This window comes from Pezoporus flaviventris, unplaced genomic scaffold (genome assembly GCF_033815535.1).
Source record: "Pezoporus flaviventris isolate CSIRO_AGI_PZ_B2104156 unplaced genomic scaffold, CSIRO_AGI_Pfla_v1 ptg000097l, whole genome shotgun sequence".
In the NCBI taxonomy this organism is placed as follows: Eukaryota; Metazoa; Chordata; class Aves; order Psittaciformes; family Psittacidae; genus Pezoporus; species Pezoporus flaviventris.
Window position 1 is genome coordinate 6,095,111 of NW_026892645.1, and position 22,737 is coordinate 6,117,847.

Here is a 22,737-nt window from a genome sequence, read left to right on the forward strand (position 1 = left end):
ACTGTGCTAACAATCCACTTTACTGATCACTTTACAAAGGCTTTGACCTTAAGAAAAGTCACAAAACACACTGTAGGGGCCAACAGCAAGCCAGGCAGCACTGTTCAAACAAAGGGCAGGAAAATGCATATCCTGCTTTAAAAGGGTCATTAGACTGCAAGGCAGAGCAGGAGGATGAAGGATATTTGAACACAGGGATTTCAGATGCAGTTATAATTGGCTCTGAAAATACTAAATCTAGATTCAGTGTGAAATACCTGTTTTGCACAAACATAGCTCTTACCTCTATGAATTCTTGACCAGCCTTGATGTAACAGTGGCAACTCACTACCTGCACTGAGCCTTATCTCCATATACAGCACAATTGCATTGCTTCAACTTCTGTTTACCTCTGTTGGAGACAAACTGAAAGAGTAATAGCTGTGTGTTCCCTATTTGTGATCAATATGATGCTTCATTTCTAGATACTCTTGCACTACTTTTTTTTTTCCCAAACAGGCTAATATTATGAATTTAAGAGGAAAAATGTATCTTACCAAGTATAATTACAACACATGCTACCAGGCAAAGGAAATCACCTTTAACTTACTGATTTTCCAGTATTAACACTAATTATTTGACTATCCCAACAAAAGATACAGGATACATATTGATAACATCTGTGGAGAGACAATTTGACTACAGTCATTTGTCTGTGACAGTGGATGACACCATGCAACGTGTACACAGACAACTGAGAGGAAGGGAGGAAGGAAGGAAGGAAATGCTACTATTAACATTTACAGAGAAAAGCCTGCCTGTTGGACAGAATATGGTTAGCCCTGACCTGAAATGTTCAGCTAACACAAAGGAGATGAAAAGCTGGAATTTCATTATAAGGAATGGTTTCTTTATTTTCAAGAATAGAATGTGCAAAGCTGTGGCTTCTTCATATCATTAAAAACAGTATTTGAGATTTAGCATCCTCAAAGAAGTAGAAAGAGACTAATTTTCCTCAAGATAAATCACTCGGATCATTATCAAACCCAAATATCATTGTCTTGGTTGTGTTAAAATCCAGTCCTTCTCTGGCATACACATAATTATGAGTGGGAATGAGCTTAAAAATCATTACAAAGAGGGAATGCTGTATGTATCTTTTTTTAGACAACAGTTAAGAAGTGGCCATTCCCTCTAATACTATGCAACTTTGAAAAGCTGTGCTACTTACTCAGGCTTTTTGCAAAGAGTAACCTGGGTTGCAGAGATTATTTGATTTCATTAAGTCCATCTTAAATTCCACACTTCCATCTATATGTAATGGCAGCAGAAGATAAATCCAGTCAAACTAATTGCTCCTTAAAAACAACTGACATCCAGTATCCCTCCAGCAAAGGAGGCTGAAAAAAACCCACAGGAGGTTAACACAGCTTGTGGATCACTCTCATCCCAGGGTCATCAGCACTACTACTAGATCTAGTAGATCTGTTGACTTTTCCATTGCTCATGCCAAGTCCTCTGTTTGCTCTCTCAAGGTGGTAACAATCTGTTCATGTTTTTTATAGCTCGAGTCAAACATGTAAAAGGTGCCTGGAGACAAAGTCAAAGTCCTTGAAGACATTCTGCTCCTTACGGGTTAGGAGAGCAACCTCCTCGGGAGGAGTAAGGATGGGCTTTTGTGATGTAAACTCTTCATCAAAGTTGCTAATGTCAGTTGGGTCTCTTATAGTGGGCACAAAAGGGGGCTTCAGAGTCCTGGCCAACAAGGCATCCCAATCAATTCCCTGTAAGAGAAGGAAGTGAACAGACCAAATTGACATTAAGATTATTTATGAAATTAGATGTTCATGGCTTACAAGGTAGGTGTATTGATACCTAGAAGCAGCACAATCAGAAATAAACCAGTTCTGGGAGCTTATAGATCCCAGAATACACTCCTGGGAGATGTCATTTCAAACATGAAACACATTCTGGAATAGAGCACTGAGGTGCAATAGAAGCTACCACTAAAATCTCACTGATGACTAATAGAAAACATGCCTCCATACCAACAGAAAGTATATCACTCTCAGCTCAAGCACAAGAGATGAGGAGGAGGGATAAAGTGAGTTCCTACCTTAAAAAAGGCCTGGATTTTAATCTCTTCTGCATCTTTTTCCCCTGCTCCCAGTCTACGCTCTGGACATTTCTGAAGAAGCTGCAGAAAATATCAGGTCAAAATTAAACACTGGGAACAAAGGTGGACAGAAATCATATTCCAGAGAAAAAAAAGAAAGGAGATGGACTGACCCCTCGGTATCTTCTCATTCTCACTTTGCAGCAAGGTCATAAATCTGCTAGTAATAGCTCAGACCTAGCTCCTTGTAAATAACTTGCCCACATCATTAAGGTACCTGCTATAAACCGCATGAAGCATCTCATCTTAATTGTGAACCCCTGACTACTGGGTTACATTTAAAAACTGAATGATTCCGACATTCCTGCCCTTGAATCAACACTTTTCCATGTCAGACTTGGCAGCAACAGCCCTCAGTAAGAAGTCTGCTTAGTCATCCTTAGACAGAAGAATAACATTTATGTAAAGGGAAGGAAAGGAAAAATATGTGTAAATGTTAAATGTTTCCTTAGTCTGCGCAGGCAGCTCCAGATTACACACACAAATGTTATCCAGTCCTAACAGAGTCCCTCTGGATCCACTTCCACAATAAATGCAAATTCCTCAGCGACCCATCAAGCCCATTACCTTCCGGATTATAGAAAGTGCCTCAGATGAAAGGAATCGTGGATACCGGACTTCATCATTGACAATGCTGTCAAAGACTTCCTCCTCATCGTCTCCAGGGAATGGTGACTGCAATTGGGACATCTGATTATTCAATTCATATAGCACCCATTCCTCACTATTACATAGGAATGAGAATAGCATACAACTGTATGAATTAGTGTTTGGCAAGCACTATGAGTAAAATGTAATTTAAGTACTAACAGTTGACTGCATTCAGCAAAGTGTTATCTTATGTGGTTGGGTGCTATTGCCACAAGCCTGTTTAGGGAAGTCCTCTTAAAGAAAGGTCTTACCTCGCCAACAAGCATCTCATAAATGAGCACACCCAATCCCCACCAGTCTACTGCCCGAGTGTACGAGATGTCCGTCAGGACTTCTGGAGCCAGAAATTCAGGGGTGCCACAGAAGGTGTTTGTGCGATCTCCAAAACCTATTCCTGTAGGAAAAGAACACTTGTAAAACCCAGCACACGTTACTAAAGGGACCACATGGAGCCTCACTTTCTGGAAGCCACAGCTTATCACTGATAATCTAATGTTGTTAACAAGGCGAGGGTTCTCTTTAATGTCTGTAAACAGCAATAGCAGGTATGAAACCTGAGGCCCTTGACAACTCCAAATAAGAAATATACAGACAATGCTTAAAGAAACAGAATAAACAAGGCAATTCCCTGCAGATTCCATTGCTCATTTACTCAAGTACACATTTTGTAGCATCCTATATTCTGGCTCCTTTGAACAAGCAAACACATTGTAAACTCCTTCGTAAGCTTCCTGAAGGTGAAAGGGCAAATTTCTCTTTCCAAGTTCATCAGGGCCAGACAGGTGACGGTGTTTTGTTGATTGGTTTGTTGGGGTTTTTTGGTCTTAGTGGGTTTTATTTTGTTTTAAAGATGGGGATCAATGCAAGTTACACAGGACCACCTCAGTATCTGTATTTGAAAACAAATTACTGAAGCCCAGACCCTAAACTGGTTCTGATGGTTCAATTTCAGCTTCACCAAAGTCACTCACCTTCCTTACACAATCCAAAATCTGCAATCTTCACGAATCCTTCAGCATCTAAAAGCAGATTATCCAATTTCAGGTCCCTGAAGGTAAAGGAGAGGAAAGAAAATAGTGAATGAAGTCCTACATATTTTTTTGCCATCCAACATATTTTTTTGCACAAGAGGTGCAAGCTAGATGTTAATAAAATCAAATTTAAATTGAGCAAAGTCTGCATTTGTTTGAAATCATGTATTATTTCAAAGATTTCCCTTAAGTTATTGATGTTTTCCTCTTAATGAAAGGCTCACAAAGCAGCTTGGAGCTGAGTGGGGCTTATTCATCTGGAAAAGAGCACCCCACAACAGCATGACACATTACTTGACTATGATAGTAAAAAAGAAAGCAGTGGCATACAGGTGCCCCCCAGAATGTATTGCCATGTCAGAGAGGACTAATCACCTGCAATATGTCAGATGAATAGCTTTTGGATGACTTTCTTTACTTTAAACACGATGAACATGCTGATAGCAGCAGGCGATGGGGAAAATAAAGACAAGCAGAAAGATCAGAGACCCTAGCAAGATAGGGAGCTCCAGACAGGAAAAATCAACCTTCAAGTTGCTGGACTGTCTTATTTGTGAATTTTTGCTTCTTTACCTATAAACAATTTTCTTCGCATGCAAGAACTGGAGCCCCAAGACTACGCAGGCTGTGTAAAACCTAAAAGAGAGGAACAGTTATCAGGAAATATATATGAGAATCAAGTTCAAAATGTTTAGTGCCTGGAAACTAGACTAATTCTAACTCACTGTGCCACATGCTCTGGAAAGACGTCTTCATGGATGCGCATCATAAGATCACCACCCGGAGTATATTCCATCACGAAACAAGCATGATGAGGTGTCTGGAAACATGCAAACATGTTCACCAGGAATGGATGACCAGAAGAATTGACCACTTCAAATATTCGCTTCTCACAGTTCAAGCTGCCGGGATTCAAAGAAAGAAAACATCAGTGTTAAAACCTGGCAGAAAAGCCTGTTCTGAGAAAGACAGGATGAAGAAGAAAATCGTTACAGTTTAAGTTAGAGAAATAAAAAGCGAGGGCTAATACGACATTTATCTTACATCCTTCCAAATCTTCAGTCTTACAATGTTCTTCAGGTGTTATTCCACCAGAAGGCAGGAAGGAGCACTGTTGTAAGTTTCCTTACTCGTGATTTTACTTACTCAAGCCCTAAGGTCATATTTAACTTTAACAGTGCCATGACCAGTACACATAAAACCTACTAACATTTGATTACAGGTGTGTAAATGTACCCTCTGGCAATAGTACCATCTCTAAACCAAGCTCACCTATCAATTTCATCTCTCCTAATAATATCTTTTTTCTTCAGGGCTTTGATAGCATACAGCTTCCCAGTTGACTTGTATTGAGCCAGCAGTACCTGAAAGACAACAGAAAAGCTCTACTTCAAACAAATCTGTTACTTTCTTATTGGATTACTTTGACTGGAGTGGATAGAAATAATTTGTGTCAATGGGAGTCATTCTCAACGCCAAGATCAAGTAACTCCAAAAATTTAGTGCTTTTTTCCTGCTCCTTGTACTGAAACAGTCTAGAAGGATGTTGGTGTAAGTTATATTCTTTCCACAAACAGTAGTATCACAGCTGGTGCAGTGCTTCATGAGCACCTCAGAGCTCTCACAGCAAGGAACTATGTATACAGATTTTGGGAATGGAGCTATTCCATTAGTGACCACCATGAAAAAGAAAGGAATGGTAATGGTGTGCTTTATGAAATGACTCTCAGGATAGTTTTCTTCAGGCTTTGAAGCCACAGATCTTCAGGAATTTTGACTGTTAACAACTTATCTGCTGCTTGTGCGGTTGGGCTGGGTTTGTTTTGTACATCTGCGTTACAACAAATCTCTTCTGTACTGCAACGTTTCTATTTGGACTCTGAGGCAAAGGCCAATCCTCAGAGCCACAGTCCCTCTGCCCTCTTTCAGAAAGCGTACACTTCTGTATTACCTTCCCAAAGTGACCACGTCCCAACATAGCAATGCAGTGAAAATCCTCAAGCTGAACTGTCCTTTTCCTGCAGACAAACACAGGATTGCTGAGACAATACCCAAAACATGCACAAGCAGATAACTAAAGAGTACATATTTCTGTTAGGTGAAGAAGCTCTACATAGCAAAACGGAAAGCAAACAGCTGTGTCAACCACTTCTTGTCTAAGATGAAATCCTGAAAACTTAGGCTTGCTGCTGTTCTGCCACTGAAAAAAGTAGCAGGCAACCAAAAGGAAACTGTTCTCAGTGGCAGCAGTCTGACTTGAATCTCTGCTGGCAACAGGAGCAACAATCCTGACTCTCCAAAGCTTGCTTTCTCTGTTACTTTCCGTAACAGGATTAGTTCCCCTCCACCCCCATCCTTGAGGGAGTAAAATTCAATTTTGCCTTCGCTTCTTTCAGCAGGCTCAACATCAATTGTGTTAATCAGACATGAGCATGTATATCAAGTGCTGGTAGGATAAGGGCATAAGAAAAGAAGTTCTCTCTCAAGAACTGGAAATGAAACATGGCGAGACAAAAGACATAAGATGTTGGTGGAAAAAACATAGCTGAATAAAGAGATGCTGTGTCAGTCACAAGGTGTTACCAGGGAAACTCAGTCTGCAGAACTGCTTGGAAATAATAATAAAAAAATCCCCAACAAACAACCCACATCCTAAACACCCGAGTCCAGGATCATCCTTTAAATGGCAGCAGATACTCCAGGACACCTCCAGTCAGTGAAACAAAGAGCAAAGTATCTACCCATGAAGGACTCAAATCCCTCCCGAGCCTTCTCAGAGGGAAAGTAGGCAGGTGCCTGACATAGTTTTGAAGATGGGACCCCTCAAAAGTGATAATGAAATTATGAAGATAATTCTATGATCTGAACCGTAAGATCAGCTTTGATAGATTTTGCTATTCATGCTTTTTTTTGTCAGTATTTGTTCAACAATAATAATTATTTTTACTTGTCCTGGTTTTGGTATATTTACTGCTGTGTGTTGTTGTTACATACAAATTGTGCATATATAGCTGCCACAGACTAAACAACTTACTGGTTTATGCCTCCCTATGTAACGAAATACAGTGTATCTTGCATATCAATAGAAACAGAAGTGTGAGAGATAGCAAAAGTGGTTCTGAAATTTATTACTTAGAGCACAGGCACATTTAAATATACCACACCATAAAACTTCAAAGAAGGAAGCACTTGAAGACAGGTAAGTGACTTTACCTTCTACTCAAATAATCTATTACACTGTAGTGTACAGCCTATCACTAGTCTAAGTGCTGGGGTTAAAAAGCAGATAAGTCACATTTGGACAAGTTCAGAGCAGACTTTTCATGGTACTGTCTACACTCAGCACTAAGAGGTTGCTGCTGAGAAACCAAAGCAGACCTTGAGCTGAATTTTAGACTGCATGCTCAAACATTTCAGCCCAGTTCCTCTTTAATCTGTGACCCAAGATAGCCCATGCTGTCCACAGTTACCTTGGAGATGCTGGGACTGTTACAGCAGAGCTGCAGGACTTCTCTTCAACATGCAGCCTCTTCAGACGCTAGGAACAGAAAGAAAAGGACAGAATCTGGAATCATCAAGTCAGACCTGAACATCCACATCCAAGTTGTCTCCTCTGTCATGAATCAGCATAACCACAGACAAGTTCTCACAGTTGGTCATCCCCTCTGCTCGGAGGGAAGCAGCATGAAAACAGATTGTCTATAGTCTCACGTAACATGTATGATTTTTTTTTTTATAGGCTCAAACCCTTTCAAGTAAATGCTTTTGTAAGTCTGGGATAAAACATTTCCTTTCTAGGAAAAAAAGACACTTCCTGTCCCAGGAAGAGTCACAGTGATCAAAGAATGCAGCTTCCTCTATCACCAAAGGCAAATAAGAAAGGGTAAGATGTGGTAGAACACAGGTCATTAACCATTATACTACTCAAAACAATTTTCCTGCTCCTTCCTGTCAGAAAATGTCAGAAAAATAGAGCTCTTCTTGGGTTTGCCCAGTTTCTTCAACAACAAAGAACTTCATCTTGTCCTAAAAGCCTGCCTACCTTCCTTCCCCACCTTCTCTCTGCACTCTTGCCCCGAACTCTCAATTTAATTTTTTTAAAGATTCCATGCCAAAACAGCTCACCGGATTCTGAATCCCTGGAGATCAGCCAGCTAATGAGGAGATGCCTGTCTATAGTTGATTTCTCCAGTAAGAAACAAATAAGAACTGGGCCTTGAAAGAATAACAACCAATAGAAGGTCTCCCTGTTAGCCCTAACTATTACCGGAGAATCTGCAGGAGATGGGGTTGATTCTTTGGAGTTGGCCATCTGGAACAGACGTGGAGGCTTGGGTGGAGCTTCATCAGCAAAAGTGAGCTTAGCTGCAGGAAAGTCACTGCATTTGTAAGACAAAATAGAAAGAGACTGCCTTAGAACAGAACATCGTACAGGCACATCTTTTGTATATTAATTCAGCCCAACACACTAGACAACAGGACTCCCTGATTCACATCACAAGTCTGTGAGGTATCAAAAGAGTTATGCTCTCCTAAATAAATGAAAAGAAGCTATTAAGTTGGTGATAGTTAAACTCACATCCAACAACAGCTCTCTGATGCTATAAAAATCAATTAAACAGAGGTACGTAGAAATAAGTCACTGTTATCAAGAATTTAAAGGAAGCCTTGATTTTAACAGCAACACAGTAGCTGATTTTTTTTCTTTTTAGCTTTTCTATGTCTTGTGAATCAGCAGGAATAGTGTCTTTTAGATACGATATACCTTCTATGCGATGTACCTTCTGAGTGCTCCCTTATGCTAGTGGTTGGGGTACACTTAGCCTCACGAAGGAAGAGTGCATTTTTACTACAACAATCACATTGTGACCTTGCTTGGAGTTCAGTTACTATACTGGTAAAGATACTTTATATGTGGAATTTCTTTCCTTTACAGCACAAAACCAATACACCTTTCTTTGTATATAAAGTAACTCTTGAAATCTGCTTTTGGTTAGGTTTGGGTTTTGGGGTTTTCTTCCCCCTTTTGTTTTTTGTTTTTTTTTCTGTTGCTTTTGTTTTGTTGGGTTTTTTGTGTTTGTTTTGGGGTGTTTTATTTTGTAGCATCACAGTGGTTACTTATCACCACTTGCCCACAGATCTCACTGCAGAGGAAAAGAAAGCTGCTGAAGTCTTACTGGCTCTGGAACACACTGCTTGTTAGGTGAGCAATTCTGGAAACCAGACCAAGTGCTAACAATAAGTCAGAGCTACCCACGATGTACTGAACACCCCACTAAAATTACATAATTTCAGGCAGCACTTAAAATCCTGAGTTAAATCCTCAGATACATTTTTCTGATCAATATCTTCCCCCACCTTAGTGAGGTGCAACCAAATTTTAAGATCTATCCTACACTTGTTCCAGAGTGTCATCCAGCAACACTCAGAACATGACTTACCTACTTAATTTGGACACTGGATCAACATGACTTTGTGGGGGAACTGGAGAAAAGTCTGTGTGAATGGGATCATGGAGTGGGGGACTCAGAGTGCCCATGGAGCTACACGGAGGGAGGAAACTCATCATCAGGCGACCCCAAGCAGCAACATTTATGTTCATTTGAGGAGCTCGGAGAAATTCTTTCCCTGGAGGAGTCAGAGTCAAACCACCAGCGATTTAACAACACATAAATTACAATCTCATGTACTGTTAAATTATTGTTTTCACCCAAACACCCGTGGGTTATTCAAAAAGGGATCCCACCTCGGGGAAAATGGGCTTTTTTCCCCCCTGAAAGAAAGATTAGTAATGATGATGATACAGATCTACTGTTTCACTTAAGTTCAGTTCCATAGAATATCATAACAATCCTCAAGTAGAAACTGCATGAAACATTAAAAACCTTATTTTAAGTCAGGTTTTCTTCTATTTCAACACTGTATTTTAATCAGGCAGCTTGGTAACAGAAAGTTTCTGAAAATGCCTTGAAAAGAATAAAACATTTGGAATGTTTTTGTTATTTTTACTGCTTCCTGAATAATATAATATCTCATTTATCCCCACTGCCAGGAGTTCTCAGTATGTAAAGTCTTACCTTATTCAGCTTCACAAGAAAGAATTTGCAGACAAAGAAGAAAGTATGCAAGTTATTCCAGTCTCTAAACTAATAATCTGAGATGTCAGCTCTAAAGACTTGACAATCAGTAGCCTGTTCATGACACAGTCTTCTATAATTCAGAGTTTTCCTGAAAACCTTCCAAACTCTGTTCATCAGTAACAGCATTACTAGTTAAATTAGCACAGCTTGAGTCTCTGATCTTGCTAAGGAGGCTGTTAAGTAACTAGTAATTATATCTTCCTCAAAACGTTAATTATGAGTAGAAACATCACAACAATTATCACATTACATAGCCAGGCTGCCTACATGTTTTGCGATTGAACAAACTTTGCCATTCTAATAGGCCCACCTACTTAGACGCAGGAATTAGCAAGCATTCTAGTGTCTTACAAACTCGGTGGGATAGGAGGGTACACCAGCCTGCTTGTGCAAACCCCTGCCCTCATCTACACACCCTACATAGCAAGCAGTCAGCTCTCCAGTAGCTTACCTTTCTGTTTGGGGAAGATGCGTTTCTGTCGCTGCAGTTTTGGCTTTCTCTCAATGACAGGATTACAGAACATCACCTGGCAGAGAAGCAATGGGGATTTGTCAGGATTTTTCATTTACACTGTGAACACAGACCTTCACACGTGCCTGCCCTCTCATCAAATTCTCCATTCGTATCTGTTTGATAAGTAGGAGTCAAATTACATACACTCCAGACTGTGTTATTCTAGCTTCACCCTCTAAGCATCCATTACTTTAGCAACAGTTTTAGACGTTGGAATTTTCTGCTACCTGAAAGCAGAAAAAAACCCAGACAAATTCATATCCCAAACATCATTAATCTAATCTGTAAAGCCATGCATAAAGAACACATCCATTTGTAGGGTAAAAAAAAAGTATTAGTCCATGGCAGAGAAGTAAAAACCAAAACACCAAAACCAGCCCCCACAAAACCCAAATTTGCCTCCTCTCCTGCCTTCTTTGGTACATGAGGTCAAGATCCTGTTTTTGGAGAGATAACCACAGGAACTTTCATCACAACACAAAGTACTGTGGCTTTTACGGGATTACCTGCATAATCTCTTCATTGATGGTACTTGAAACTATTAACCTCAGAAAGATGATAAAATAAGCATACCCAGAGGGAATGTGCATCTCTGATTCTACAGTCTCTCTGATTCAATTCTGACCATTAAGCCGTATGTTTAATTAAAGTGTCACCAATGACTCACAATGAAAGCAAATAAAACCCAACAGATTACACAGCACACACACAGATAATTACAGTGGAGCAGTTGAGGAGTCACTCCAGGCTATGGCATATGCACATCTATTATATCATGTTGCTCCTTATTCTTACACAGAAAAGGATTTCAGGTGTCATTCTACCCTTCTAGATTATTGCTCCTTCCATCCCTTGTATCCTGGGTTGAACAACTGCTTTGAGGGCAAGCATCCTAAGCAGAGTTCTCTTAAAAAGAAACAAAGCTTATACCTCTGCAAAGAGCATTCCTTGGGGTTCCAGTGGGAGGCACATCCCGTGACGTTCGTTATCCAGAAAATCATCCAAACGTAAAAACTTCACTGCACAAAGTTCTCTCCAGTCTCTCCAGTAAATGGCAATTTCTAGCTCACGAGACTGGTGGGATGGGTGAGTGGTAAGGGAGAGAAAAAAAAGGCAGGAGAGAGTTACATACTACCCCATGCTCTGGCAATGGCACACACATGCTGCTGTTAAAGTAAATAGAAGAAATAAAATCAGTAAACTAAACAGTATGCATAAGAATCTTCTTTAATACTTGTTTCCCACTTTCTCTGTTGTTTTCACATCTTAATTATAGACCCTCTGAAGATGGTTGTCTTGGCTTCCAATTTCAGAAATCCCTGTGAGAGCCACTTTGCTGATAACGGAAATAAAACTGCTCAGATAAGGAGAGAAGGACAACAGATGCTGTTCAGGCTGAACCTCTGCCAGAGATGCACTGCCTTCAAGGGAAGGCTAAGATAACTGGCACAGAAAAGGACAAGGGGACAGCAGCAATGCAGAGTTCACTCAACTGGAATGGCAGCTAAACAAGCAAATCAGGTAAGGAGAAATGGAAAAACAAACACTACAAGGAATCTACGCAGACTTACCCGGTCCAGTTCAATGACAAAGCTCTGGTCCCATGCCTGGTTATTAACTGGTCCCCAGTTTGTTTGGCCAACCACTTTATTGTCCACTTTGAGAACAGCAAGGACCTCATCTAAACAAAGGAGAAAACATGGATTATAATATTTTACCACAGAGAATTTCCTATGCTGAAGGCAAATATCCCAAACAACTGTAATTTCTAGAAGAGTAGAGGGAGGACCAGGTACAATGCAATTAACTCTTAGCTTTGCAGAAAACAGGTATCTTGTAATTACACTCACACAAGGCTAATCAATACCATGATGACAAGACCCAATATGCCACTCAGTTCAAGAGGGAACCCCATACTCACTACATGGCTCTTCATTTCGCAGGTACTTCCCTGCAACACTACGGCCATGGATACCCAGGCCAACTCGTGTTCGGGAAAGGGATCTCAAATCACTTGGGCTGCCACAGATTGGAGAAGAACTAGTCATTCGGGAACGTCCTGGAACGTTTTCCAATAGATCCTGACACCCCATTAGTCTCACTTCCAATGTTCCTGAGGAATTTTAGGAGAGTAAAGAATATTATTACTATTAAATCCTCACATTCATCCAATTTTTGTGTAATGTAAAAAAAGTGAGTCCAGTCAGCCTTGTGCTCACAAGGGTCTGAAAATTTCTCAGATTCATATTTTCTTGGTTAATAGCTCAAATCTACCCCAGATTAAGGGACTGCAAATCCATATGATTAAAAAGCTCTGCCTGGCTTAGAAGACATAATTCCAGTCCCTAGAAAACCAAATCCCCATGTAGCAAAAGGCAGTACAATAATGAAAATAAATGCAATTAATTTTTCCGCCCTATCCTCCTCACAAACAACATGCCATGCAGAACTCATGTACCTGTAAGGGCTGTAGGTTTGACAACTGAAGTTGGTTGGATGCTGCCATGTTGAGCTCCCAGGGAGGAAGTATTTACTAGCTCCTGCTTGATGAGTGCTCTTTTTGGATGATCAGGAGAAAGCTCACTAAGCTGACGTTCCAAGGACAAGCGCAGCAGGTCAATCTTCTGAGAGGACTCTTGCAAACGACCCTGAGCCTGGCAATATGAAGTAGAACAGAAAACAGGCGTCGTTCAGCCCCAGTCCAGGTACTTTAATCCTTTCTGAACTACTAAAGCAAGCTTCCAACCCAGACCAGATAACACCTTACTAATAAAGGAAAAAGACTAAATATTTTCCCACAGATCCTGATCACCCCCATCAGTGTCACTTCTGAAGGAATGTTATTCCTAGAAGGGAAAGTGATCCCAGTTTGTTCTCAGAGAGACAGGAAATACCAGATTAATAACTCTTGGTTAACTCTACTCATTCATACTAAATCACTGATGTTGAAGCATCATGAAACCACCCTCTCAAGAAAGACTGAATAAGTGCTTACTTCAGCCAAGAACTTGCGGTCCTGTACCCGACTTCCTCCCAGGATCTTCAGCACATTTTTGGCCCCCTCAGCTACAGCAGCTTCAATGCGCAGGTGATGTCGCAGCTCCTCAACGCGCAGCTCCAAAGCACTGATGGTGCTCCCCATCCTCACTGGCCATTTGGGAGATAAAATATGGCAAGGATGAGAACTGACTGAGCACTGTGGATATTAAGGTTTTGGCTGCATCTGTTCTCGGCTGTTATCAGTTACTTAAAACACCCTACCTGCTGGATCCGCTGGATCTTCCATCCCTCCTGCTGACTGAGATACTTTCCCAATGTGCATGCGGATTATCTCAATCTTTGTCTTGCTGTCCTGAAGCATCTGCTGAGCTGTAGCCAGCAGCTTCCGCTCCTGCCAAAAAAGAAAGCATAGGCAGAGAGGGAACCTGCTCATTAAGAATGGATTGCACTGAGGTGTTCACATATGAGGATGAGGTGGTACCTGCAAGAAGGGTCATAAATGATTCTGAAATAGCATACATAAGCAGTTATGTAAAGGAGACACCTCTGAGGATCAAGGACTTTGAGACTGCTATCTCCATTTTTAGAGGGAAAGGACAGGTCAAGGTGATGACCAGTTATAATACCAAATCTTGCAGTCACTGAGACTAGTGATTCACTGGTTAACTGTGCTTACACTGTTTTGTGAACAGAGGTTTTTAACAAATAAGAGTATCACACCCTCTACACTGCTGGTCTGGATAAATTAAGCTTCATAATAAGTTTGGAATTTATTGTTTTTTTTAATGGGTCTTTTAAATATTTTAATTTGTCTTTTAAATAGGGTTATACCAAACTCAATCATCCAGTAATTATAGGTTGGATCAAGTCCTTGGCAAATGAAACATGCATCATTCACTCCCTTTTTGATTCCTGCTAAATTCTTGAAATCTGTATCATGTTGCAGGAAGCCTAATGCACAGTTACAGTATTGGTTGTCCTGTGCTGTAATGTGACATGCAGCCACTATGCTGAGAACCAAAACGCAGAGACAGGATTTAGCCAAACAAGCTTTACAAATTAATTTCTTCCACACACCAATTATCAGAGAGAGTTTTTATGTATGGATTTTAAACACACATTTTAATCCAAAAATCCATATTCTCAAATGGTTGCTTATTCCTGTTTACCTTAGATGTTGAATACATTTGGATCATGTTTTCAGCTCCTTGTTTCACTTTCATTTCAACATGTAGCTGCTTTTTCAGAGCTTCAACCTTCCTTGCCATGGGGTCTGGGTTTCTTTCCCAGAGACAAGGATATGGAGACACCGATCCATCTGTATAAACAATACAATCAATACCATTAGTTATCTTATCTTGTGTCATTTCACTGGTTATTGATGGGTGACTCTATAAAATAAGGTTAGTCTATAAAAGGAAGTACAAAAAGGTCTTGTCTACAAAACTGACTGCAAAACACTCTTTCAAATGAAAATCAATATTTCTTAGTTTATCAATGAACCCATTCTAACAAGCACTCTTTGAACCTTTTATACTCACTCATCCTGTCAGATACTTGGCTGATCAACTGCCCAGAAACTGTTCAAATCTCTTCAATTCCACCTGCAGCCTATGCCTGAATATTACCTGTATCCAGCACTCAGCTGGTCTTCTCCCTGCATCAATCTCTCATGTTGCTTTCTTTCACTTTTATTGCCCATACTCAACTTTTTACTGCACAATAATTTCATCAGCTAAATACCAACAGAAGAAACTCTTACTACTTCTGAGCCCTCAACAGAAAAATACATCAATTCAATATATATAAATATGAAGCACTATAAGAGAATTTTCCTGTCAATCATAACCCAAGCCCTACCTGTCTTATTCTCCTCTTTGTCTGTTATTACAATCCTTGCATTAAGCTCCTGAAGTTCCCAATGCAGTTGCTCCAGTTTTCGGTTGGAAGATTTCAGCACATGCTCTATATGAACAAGATTCTTTCTGTCTGTTGTCGCTTTGCGCAGGTTTTCTGCTCCCTCTTTAATCTTCAGTTCTTTCTGTATAGCACGGCGAAGCAATTCCTTCTCACCCTCCAGTTTTTGCTGAAAGCCTGGATCCATTAAGTTCACACCATTGCTCAGCTGCAAGAGACAGCTGCCCTGTAATCAAGCCAATAGGATTTCAGAGATAACACAGTTCAACCATTTTTATGGTATAGCAATACCCTCATAACATTCCACTCCTTCATTTCATTTAGAAACTGGTTCAAACAAATTCTTAAGCCAAACTTTTCAGCAAACTTCCAACAAGACCAGACCTACATTTAAATTGCAGAGGACAGAACACAACTTTGATCTTAACATGCCTTAATTTCATTTTAAACCATACTGGAGAAAAACCTTCACATTGTCTCCTTGTTATCTAACGTACACACACATCTTTGCTCTTCAAATATCAAAGCCCAGACAATATTTGCTCTTGTTCTGATCACCATTCACTTTTACTAGTATGATGTAATAGATACAGATTTTTACATGGATGTGTCTTGATGCTGACTGCTCAAAGACACATCCCAACTAACCCATTAGAGCTTCCTAGGCATATCACAAGCATGCATTAACTCTTGGCTGTTATGCATGAAGAAATAAAATGTAAAGCCTACAGATGTTTCAACAAATGAACAAGCAACAGAGTAACTTAACTTTCTGCTGTTGCTGCAAAGGTGAGCCAATTGTTGTCTCAGTCTCTACTCTGTGATTTACAGGCGGTAAAGCCACTTAGAAACACGGACTATTTTTGATTTGCATTAGTAGCATTCAAGCTTGTTCTACATTATTTTCAACACTGCTTGTTCTAGTGATATACCATCAGCTCTGGATGGAGATGCTCTGTCTCCAGGCTCTGGACATACACAGCACAGGCAGTTGCAGCAGAGGTGCATCTCACTGACCACATAAACACTGAACTCAGACCAGAGCTGTGAAAGCTTTATCCATGAGGATGCTACTTAAAACTGTAACAGATCCAAGCAAGACATTGTTTCTCTCTTCAACAGGAAGAGTGCCTTTAGGGCATTCAAAGCAATACATATATTAATAACCTAACGTTAATGATTCCGCATACTACCTGCTTAAACGCAAAAGCAATGGTTGTCAAGCTCTACTACTGATGCCACACAGCACGTCAGTGACTGAAGACAGAACTCAGGAATCCCAACTTGCTTTCAGACTCCTTAGTCGGTTGACCACATTTGCAACAATAAACCACACTGGTTTTGTGTTACTCAGGTAACAATACTGCACTTTAGGAGTGTGCCGTGCATTCAAAGCTTAAACCACTCACACAGAAACAATTATTTAATCAAAGACCCTACCAAACATCCTCCATCAGTTTTTGCTTATTTCAGTCTAACACCAAAATAGTTAAAGAAGAAGGAAAAAAACAACATCTATTTTAAAGCTGGCTTAGAATCAAGTTGGGTCTGCAGGAGATACACAACAGCCAAAACAGGAGTTGTTGGGATTGGTAACAAAAAGGCTCAGATTAACATCCTGATTCCAGGAAGTTCTCGCCCAATTAGTAAAGCCAGGAACTATAAGCCAGAGCTTTGATAAACATCCAAAGTTTTGTGAGGAAGAACTTGAATCATGGAGTTCCTGAGTCACAGGCAGCCTTTACCAGCTCAAGGTTGAAAAATCAGTAAGCTCTTTATCCATTCTGTAGCAAATGACTAAAAGGAGTCTGTTCGGCTGCAATTCTCATTTAAACCATTAGAAAAAACATACAGATCTCTTTTCTATCCAAACTATGCAAATGGGTGTAAGCAATCCACCCCCTGGGTCTGCTCAGAGCAAGGGAATGAGTAGTGGTGCAAGTGTAATACCAATGAAGGGAGCTGAATACAGAGACCTGTGTATTGATTCAGAGAACAGGTATAGTCTGGGCAGTTTTGGGGTCAATTTTCCTCCACATCACTCTCTGCCAGAAGCTAGTATGAATACTGGCTAATGCACCATGCTGGTTTTTCTAAATATATTTAGAATTTAAACATGGTATGTTTTCATAAAATCATGGAATGGTTTGGCTTGCAAATTACCTTAAGCTCATCATCTAGTTCCAACCCCCCTGCCACGGGTAGGGACTTTTTGAGGAGGATGGAAAAGGTGAATTTGCATTTGGATTGATCCATTTTGCATTCTGACTCAGGAATTTTGGTGCGGTATCAGGAGACTGCCCCAGCCCATGCTGCAGCTGTTCCTGGGCTCCCCACAAAGCTCAGTCCTTCAGGATAAGGCTCCAACACAATCCCAAAATGCATTTACAACTTGCAGAGAAGTACCCAAGCAGGCTTAAATAAACTCGTTTTTGGTACTTGTAGTAGGGCTGCCACAACTTACCCAGGGCTTCCAAAACTCACCCAGGGCCTCCACAACTCACCCAGGGCTTCCACTAGGCTCCTTGCACTGAAGTGTCTACACTGCTTCCTAACTGGCAGAAATATCAGCAGTATCAAAGCTGCACTTAGTCCTTGGGATTGCAGCCTGGGAAGATCCCATCCCCTTACTGGTTATGCCCAGTTTGGCAATAAGCTTCACCTGCACAAAGCCCAGGGCAGACCTGGCTCTTACAGTTTCACCACTAACACAGAAACCGATTTACAGTTTGATTAAATGAGCTGATCAACTACCCAGAAACTATTCAAATGAGAAAGCTCACATGTGTTCACCAGGACATTGAAAATCACATCCTTCAGGGCAACTGTGTGCTGTAGGGAAAAGGCCTGTGTCGGCACACACATGCTAGCCACATTCACTCTTTACAAGAAAAAAAGACACTGCAAGCATCGTAAAAAGCCACTTGCAATCCTGTCTGGAGCCATTCAGCTCCCTTCCCAACTCCAGTCTGTGTAAGGGTGGAGGGCTCCGAGCCAGGGAGAACCGCGTCTTTTATGCCGCTCTCTCCATCCCATCTTTCCCAGATTAGGCTGGAAACGCCTCAAGGGAAGAGGGCACCGAGTTTATTCCAGAACTGGATGTTTTTCGGAGCACGGAGGCTGGCGGCCCTCCCAGCCCCGGCAGCGCCCCGCTAACCCACCCCTCCTTGATGCCGAGACAGGGATTTCCCCCAGCGGGCACCAACCTGGCCCGAGCCCCACTCCCCTGAGGCGGGGAGGGACATTTTTAGGGGATCCCACCCGCCCCCCAAGGCCTCTCCCTCTTCCCCAGAGCGCGGCCACCGCGACCAGCTGAGGAGACAGCGGGAAGCCCGCTCGCTCCCTCCCTGTCTGCCCGGGGCCGGGGGGCTTCCGGCTGGGCAGGAAAGATGGAGAAGACCCCCGAAAAGTAGAGGGGACCCCAGAAGTATGGAGGCGACCGCCCAGGATGGGGAAACCCCCTCCCCTCAGCCCACCCGCCATGAGTCGCCCCTCCTTGCCCTCAGCGCGGCGCTCACCTGCGGGGTCCCCGCCGCCATTGCTCCGTGCGGCACCGCCGGCAACCGGCACTTTTCAAACTCCGGCCTTCCCGGGGAGCGGCGCGCCGCCGGCCAGCGCCCTCTCGCGGGGTGCGGGCCCGGGAGAGCTTGCCCGCGGCCGGCCCGCAGGGAGCCGGGAGCCTCCGTTCCCCACACGCCTCCCTGGCAGGAGGTCGTCCCGCGGCCTGCGCCCGCCCTGAGGGGAAATGCGCAGCCGGGACCTGGCGCGGGATGGCGGCGGGAAGGAGAGAGGCGCGACAGGCCGGACGCTGAGGAGACTGAGGTACCTCCCGCTGCCTGGCGTGGACAGCAACCCCTCCGCGTCGCGCTGCTGGGGAAGGAGAGGTTTTAGGGGGTCAGTGTTCTGTGTAGGTATAGAAATAGTGGGTTCGCGATGGAGGGGCAGTACAGGGACATACACAGTGGCAGATATCCTTATCCAGGTATCGGGTTTTGATCACTTGTAGACACCTCTGGGTGCTGTGAGGAAAAATGCCTGTGGCTGGGCCCAGCTTGCTGTGCTGTACTGAGGATATCGGGTGGTTTCCAATTTGAGTTCTCCACATTGACTCGTAACTGGTGTCTGTTGGTAGAGGAGCAAGCAAACTGCAGCTCTTCTCTAGATAGGGTGCTCCCCTGGAACAGGGGCATTCCCCGCTGCCACTGCTGGTTTTTGCCTAAGTGCCCCTTTATGTGTAGTATGTGGTGTTTCAGCTGAAGACTAGAGTGAAAAAAGAACCCAAATCCATTGGCAAGGCTGGCAGTAACCCCCCAGCTATCACAAGTGAAAACCCCACTATGTTGTCTTGCAGAACTGATTTACAGTGTGTCATAATGCTTAAAACACATCACAAATACTTATTGCTTTCAGGTGGTGAAGACCACCACTTGTAAGATCCCTCCTCAGCAGTTTTACGTAATGTTATTATTGCACTAAAATGCTTGGTTTGGGTCCTGGAGCAATGCACAGCTTTGAGTCAGAAGGCATCTGGAGGTTACAGCATTCCCACAATCAAGTTTAGAAAGAAATTAATAAACAGAAATGGTTTCCTTTTATTTAATTAGAATGTTTTTTTCTAGCATAAGTGTTTTGTAAATGATCTGCAAGTGAATAATTAGGAAATCGGCAGAAATTTATCTTGACTGAGTTGAATTAATAAAGCCTTAAACTTCTATAAAACCTTTGATCATGCTCTTGTTGTTAATAAAGCAAGTGCATTAGATTAATATAAACCCTCTGGAACCTATTGCTATTTGTAACATGGCCTAGGCTCTGTTTAGTATTTAAGGAATTATTATTATTAGACTGCATATTCATTGAAAGTACTGGAAAGGGGAAAGTAAAAGCTGGTAGGTGTGGATTGAAGCTCAGGACAGGGACAGGACCATCCCTCCAGCAGACTGGGCTTGTCCCAGCAGCCAGGATTCAGGTTGTATTTGTCTTGCACTGAGAGGTTTGGGGTCGTGGCTACAGAGGCCATTTTGCTGCTCTTGGGGTTCATACGAGGGCTTCCCCCTCTTTCCTTCAGGTCTTGTGCCCCCCAGGCGAGGCAGGGGAGCCCTGCCTTCCACCAACCCATCCAGAGGTTGCGGCACCAGCTTGTAGATGAATTGCATTTGGCAAGCATTAAAAGGCGGAAGCACTGGGAAAGGATGCCCTCACTTCCCGAAGCCCTTTGCCAAGTCTCCCGTTTTACACTCCTTCCTGGCCAGGAAATACTCCTGCTACAGCCCATGTCGGGTGCTGCAGAAACCCACCCACTCCTCCCTCCATCCCCCTGTGAGCTTGGGGAACAAAGGAGCCCCACTAGCTGAGGACCCAGGGGAGCAGGAGTTAGGTCTTACAGGGCTCCTTCCACCAGAGTACATTCACTCAGAGAAGGTGATGATAAAAAGTCTTAGAAGTTTCCATTTTTAATGCAGCAGCGGGAGAGCAAGAGATTAAGCATTAATCTGATCCCCAGAGGAAGCAAGCATCATGTTCAAATCACTTGTGACCTCCTGTCACTCTTATCACACTGGGCATCTGGTATCTTTAAAGAAGCAGTCACTATCAGCCTGATCAGTGAAAGATGATGCTGAGTGTAGGACTAGTAACTGATTCTTTTGAAAAAGACTCTTGGAAATGGTAACATCAAGTGACAGTTGAATGTACTTTAATTCCTTCAAACAGAAGGATATCTTGAAGGTACATCAGAGAAATTATTTCATTGATTTCAGTCTTTTCAAAGAAAAAAAAATGGCTTCAAAATTCAGGAACAATATCCAATAAACAAAGTACTGTGGTTGTGCACCTGGTTTAGTGTGGTACAAAGAGAAGCTTACAGATTCAAATGATGGCATAAACGACTGAGCAATCCATTCAGATAATGCTTGTTTACAGGGACAAAAACTATCTTGACAAGTATGAATAAGCACACAGATCATCTGTTTAAAAATAACCCAAACCTTTCTAACTGTATTTACACACACATGGATGTATTTGCTTTCCTTTGACACTAGAAATTACAGACAAAAGATTCCAGTTTATAGCAATTAAACTTCAAACAAAAATAGTCTTTCAAGTCATTCAAGTCATACAGCCCCAGAACAGTAGTTTCATTCTTTTTTAAACTGCTGCCAACTCTATATTCTAACTCTGGAAATTCAGGCCAGAAAGGCTGAATTCAGCTTCCACCTGTGACAGATTTCAATTGGCAGCATTAACTGGATGTGAGGAGCTCAAAGAGCAGTGGGGAATTAATGAGATACAGACACATAATAAGAATGAATCTCCCACTCTTATCCAAGGTGAAAGGCTTTAAATGCTCATTATATGCATATACAAATTAAATGAAGTAAAAATGGACACCCATTACACATTCAGCCAAATTAGACATTAAGTGAACAGTCAGAGCACATGACGGCCATCTGTAGTATTTCTTCAGCATTGCAGAGAAATGTGCTAATCCCTACTCATGTCTTCCATCGCTAGAAAAAAATTACACTTAAATAACAGTTTATTCTTTTAGCACATTAGTTTACTCTTTAGCCATTGTCAGGAGTAAAACCTTAAGCTTCTCAAGCAATTCAGTATTATCAATACAGTAGCAAGTGTTTTGGCAACCTCTGAACCCTAAAGATTTAGGCAATCTGCAAAGAAAAACCTCAGAAGTAGTATTTCATTATCCAGACTTCTCACTTCTTGTTCATGGATTTGAATTTACAGAACCTGAAGCTTTGATTACTTTCAAAAGTTTTTAGCGGTTTTCTGCTAGTAACCAACAGGGGTGTAACAATGGTACAGTATTTTTCCTAAAGCATGAAAAAGTCCTGGAAAAGATTATTTTCCTTGAAAAGCTACAGTTAGGACTACGTAACAATTAAGTAACAAGGCATCATGGCAAGAAATAGCACATCGACCCTCTATCACAACAGCAAATGGCTTCCAATCTCACAACAAAGAATCAAATAAAAAGAATTAAAACTGAAGAGACTTCATAGGTTTGGTTCCTCCTCTCTCTAGATGCTAAGAAACCATTCCTGATTAACATCATCTTTACCCTGCAAGCAGGATCAGGGCAGAAGCTTTTGTTGAGATGGACTGAAGTAAATGGTTGCCTTATTTTGCGTTGCTCACGTGCAGACTGGATGTTTTATTGTCTCTGATAACTGGATTAAATTCAAGCTGGACCAGACACTTACAGAATGTTTCCCCCACATGTTATTTGGGCATGTCTTAAACAGAGATTGATTTTGTTCTAAGTGTATTCTTAAGCATCAAAAATGCCAAATTTAATGATAGCAAATT

The 22,737-nt window shown here is 41.8% G+C and overlaps 1 protein-coding gene and 1 long non-coding RNA gene across 2 annotated transcripts; one reads left to right on the forward strand and one right to left on the reverse strand.

Moving 5' to 3' along the window:
• Positions 1-867: 867 nt before the first annotated feature.
• PKN3 (protein kinase N3) lies at positions 868-19,118 on the reverse strand. The gene is made up of 22 exons (XM_061477048.1): positions 18,927-19,118; positions 15,352-15,634; positions 14,661-14,809; positions 13,753-13,882; positions 13,487-13,638; positions 12,950-13,145; positions 12,413-12,604; positions 12,063-12,172; positions 11,422-11,565; positions 10,429-10,504; positions 9,279-9,465; positions 8,105-8,216; positions 7,308-7,375; positions 5,789-5,855; positions 5,110-5,201; positions 4,563-4,739; positions 4,411-4,473; positions 3,778-3,854; positions 3,058-3,200; positions 2,723-2,830; positions 2,096-2,176; positions 868-1,763 (listed from the first exon to the last, which is right to left on the reverse strand). The coding sequence occupies exons 1-22, from the start codon at positions 18,945-18,947 to the stop codon at positions 1,551-1,553; spliced, it is 2,841 nt and encodes a 946-aa protein (XP_061333032.1). The 5' UTR covers positions 18,948-19,118; the 3' UTR covers positions 868-1,550.
• LOC133281453 (uncharacterized) lies at positions 19,094-19,996 on the forward strand. The gene is made up of 2 exons (XR_009747521.1): positions 19,094-19,230; positions 19,541-19,996. It is a non-coding gene; the product is annotated as an uncharacterized LOC133281453 (long non-coding RNA).
• The last annotated feature ends 2,741 nt before the right edge of the window (positions 19,997-22,737 follow it).

Excerpts from the sequence above, each read along its gene's own strand:
- PKN3 (XM_061477048.1), bottom strand. The coding sequence starts at position 18,947 with ATGGCGGCGGGGACCCCGCAG. Across the intron at positions 13,883-14,660 it reads AAATGTATTCAACATCTAAG|GAGCGGAAGCTGCTGGCTAC; the intron begins GTAAACAGGAAT and ends CTTTTTTGGCAG. Across the intron at positions 3,201-3,777 it reads TTTTGGATTGTGTAAGGAAG|GAATAGGTTTTGGAGATCGC; the intron begins GTGAGTGACTTT and ends CTTTTCCTACAG.